The 2385-nt window shown below is 41.5% G+C and overlaps 1 protein-coding gene across 1 annotated transcript in view; it reads left to right on the top strand.

The window, feature by feature from the left end:
- 5-HT2 (5-HT2 receptor) overlaps nt 1-2385 on the top strand; it is a gene marked incomplete at its 5' end in the record, with an annotated part of 26414 nt that overhangs the window by 8881 nt on the left and 15148 nt on the right. The window contains 1 exon segment of the mRNA NM_001245992.1: nt 2323-2334. Coding sequence (NP_001232921.1) covers nt 2323-2334 — 12 coding nt within the window.

Genomic DNA, 2385 nt, shown 5'->3' with positions numbered 1-2385 from the left:
CATCATCATCATCATCATCATCATCATCATCATCATCATCATCATCATCATCACCATCATCAATATCATCATCCAGTGTCAGATCTGCGACAGACATCGGCGGTCATGGTTCTCCATTCATTCCTTTGCTCGGATGCTCAATAGATACATCAGGCTTATAAATAGGTGAAGTTTTTAAAAAATTTATAAGTATGAAATAATGAAAGGCATGTTATACAATACAAAGAATATAACATGGTATCAATAGAAAATCTACTTATCTGACCGTAATGTCGATTTTTTTACCTATGTAATGTATTATCTCCATTTGTGGATTGCGAGAAGTTACTCGTTTCGTCAGCTCGCCTCAAGATTATGGTACTTCCATAACAATCTCTAAGAAGAGACTGGGGGGACCGAGGAGTGTGCGGGGAGGGAAGGGATCTAGGGGATGGAAGGGGGGGGGGGGGAGTGAGGGGGTGGGAGGTGCGTGTTTTTCTGATAAATGTTTTGTGTAGTCTGCGTGCATGAGACAAAACAATACTGTCCTACAAATATCAAGCAGACGTTTTTGAACCTTAGACAACGTTTTTAGTGGGTGGTTGGCGGGTGCTCTGGTGTGGTTTGCTTCTTCTTTCCTATCAAACATCTATCGTCCTTATCTCCCCTTCTTCTTTTGTATATTCTTTACTCTCTTGTAACACTTCTAATCTTCTGGCGCTCATATGACCTTTAGCAGTTGCGAGCGCCGTAAAACCTCTACTAAAACTAAAACTAAGACAACGTTTTTGCATGTATTAAAAAACATCTATTGTTCTCGCGAATATCAACCGTCAGTTTATGCTTTGTTCTTTCACTTTACCGTCCACCATCAACGCGAGGGGTCTGTAGTGATAAAAGTGGCTAAATGACGTTTACGACAGCAGGTGAAAGAAGAAAGATGGTGGTTGGTTGACGGGTGCCCTGCGTGGTTTGATCCTGCTTTCCTATCAACCATCTGTTGTCCTTGTCTCTCCCCCTTGATTTCTTTGTAAGTTACTTTCTTTCCTAATGAAACGAGCGAAAGAAGTCCAGGTGGGGTGCTCATTAATAACAGCAATTAGGAAGCGAAAAATGCAATTTCTAGGACATATGACTCGACAGAAAGGGTTTGAACCTCTCGCTTTCACTAGAAAGGTAGAAGGCAAACGATGCAGGGGTAGACCTAGAGAAACTTGTTTGAAAATATGAACAGATCGGTGACGGGGAAGCACTAGGATAATAATTTAGGATTTTACGAGGACATCCAAGCGAAAAAATGAAAGGAGATCCATGATCACCGATGTCTGTTTTAGATCTGGCACTTCTTGACGACTCTACTCCCAAGTGATACGTTCTGAAAAGTTCCATTCCATATTGGCAAATAAAAAACAAACAAAAAGAAATTCTTTTTAAAAAACCTTCAGGCTTATTTGTCATTCTTGAGGTCGACGACGAATATCGGGAATGGCTTTCTTTGATCTTAGCTCTCGCAATACTGTCTTTTCGCCTTCATCTCGTTTATTCGCCTGTCTGGACGAATAATCGGGATGGATTTTGTTGTCTTAGCTTCAAAAACGTTCTTACCATTTTCTCGTATATTTGACAATCTCAACGAATAGTCGACATGAGGTTTTGTTTTGTTTATTTGTTTTAAGTTCCCACCAGGTTCTCTTTTATTTGTCAATCTTGACGAATATTCAGGATAGATGTTGTTGTTGTTGTTGTTGAAAAAAAAATGAAATACTATGAGTTTAACGTCCCTATCAACACTATTAGTTTATTAAAGAGGCGGGACCTAAATTAACGTCCGTCTCCGATAGGACCGAGCCCAGTGGAAAGTTCGTTTAAAGTGCCTTTCCCAAGGACACAACGTCGGACCGAGCTGAGGCTCGAACCCCTGAACCCGCAATCTCACTTTTACAAGCCCGGTAGCCTAACCACTAGGCTACCGACGCCACTTTGTTGTTGTTGTTGTTGTTGTTGTTGTTGTTGTTGTTGTTGTTGTTGTTGTTGTTGTTGTTGTTGTTGTTGTTGTTGTTGTTTATTTCTAGTTCCCACCATCTTCTCGTATGCTTGCTTGCCTATCTGGACAAATGATCAGTCTGAGTTTGTTTGTTTTTTTTCTTTCTTTTTTTTTTTTTTGCTGTAAGTTCTCGCAGGGCTCACTCACTTCTCGCCATCTTCTCGTTAATCGCGAGATCCCGTGTGACTTCGCGCTGTTTGGCGAAGGAGAAACAACATGGCGGCCGGCCTGAGACCCCTGGGAGTTCTGTGATGGACGTTCTCCCCTCCCTCCTCTCTCTCTCTCTCTCTCTCTCTCTCTCTCTCTCTTTCTGTCTCTCTCTATCTATCTATCTCTCTCTCTTTGTCTCTCTCTTTATCTCT

This window comes from Aplysia californica, unplaced genomic scaffold (assembly GCF_000002075.1).
Source record: "Aplysia californica isolate F4 #8 unplaced genomic scaffold, AplCal3.0 scaffold00243, whole genome shotgun sequence".
NCBI classification, from domain to species: Eukaryota; Metazoa; Mollusca; class Gastropoda; order Aplysiida; family Aplysiidae; genus Aplysia; species Aplysia californica.
The sequence above is the reverse complement of the archived record's forward strand: the minus strand, read 5'-3'. Positions and strand labels throughout refer to the sequence as shown.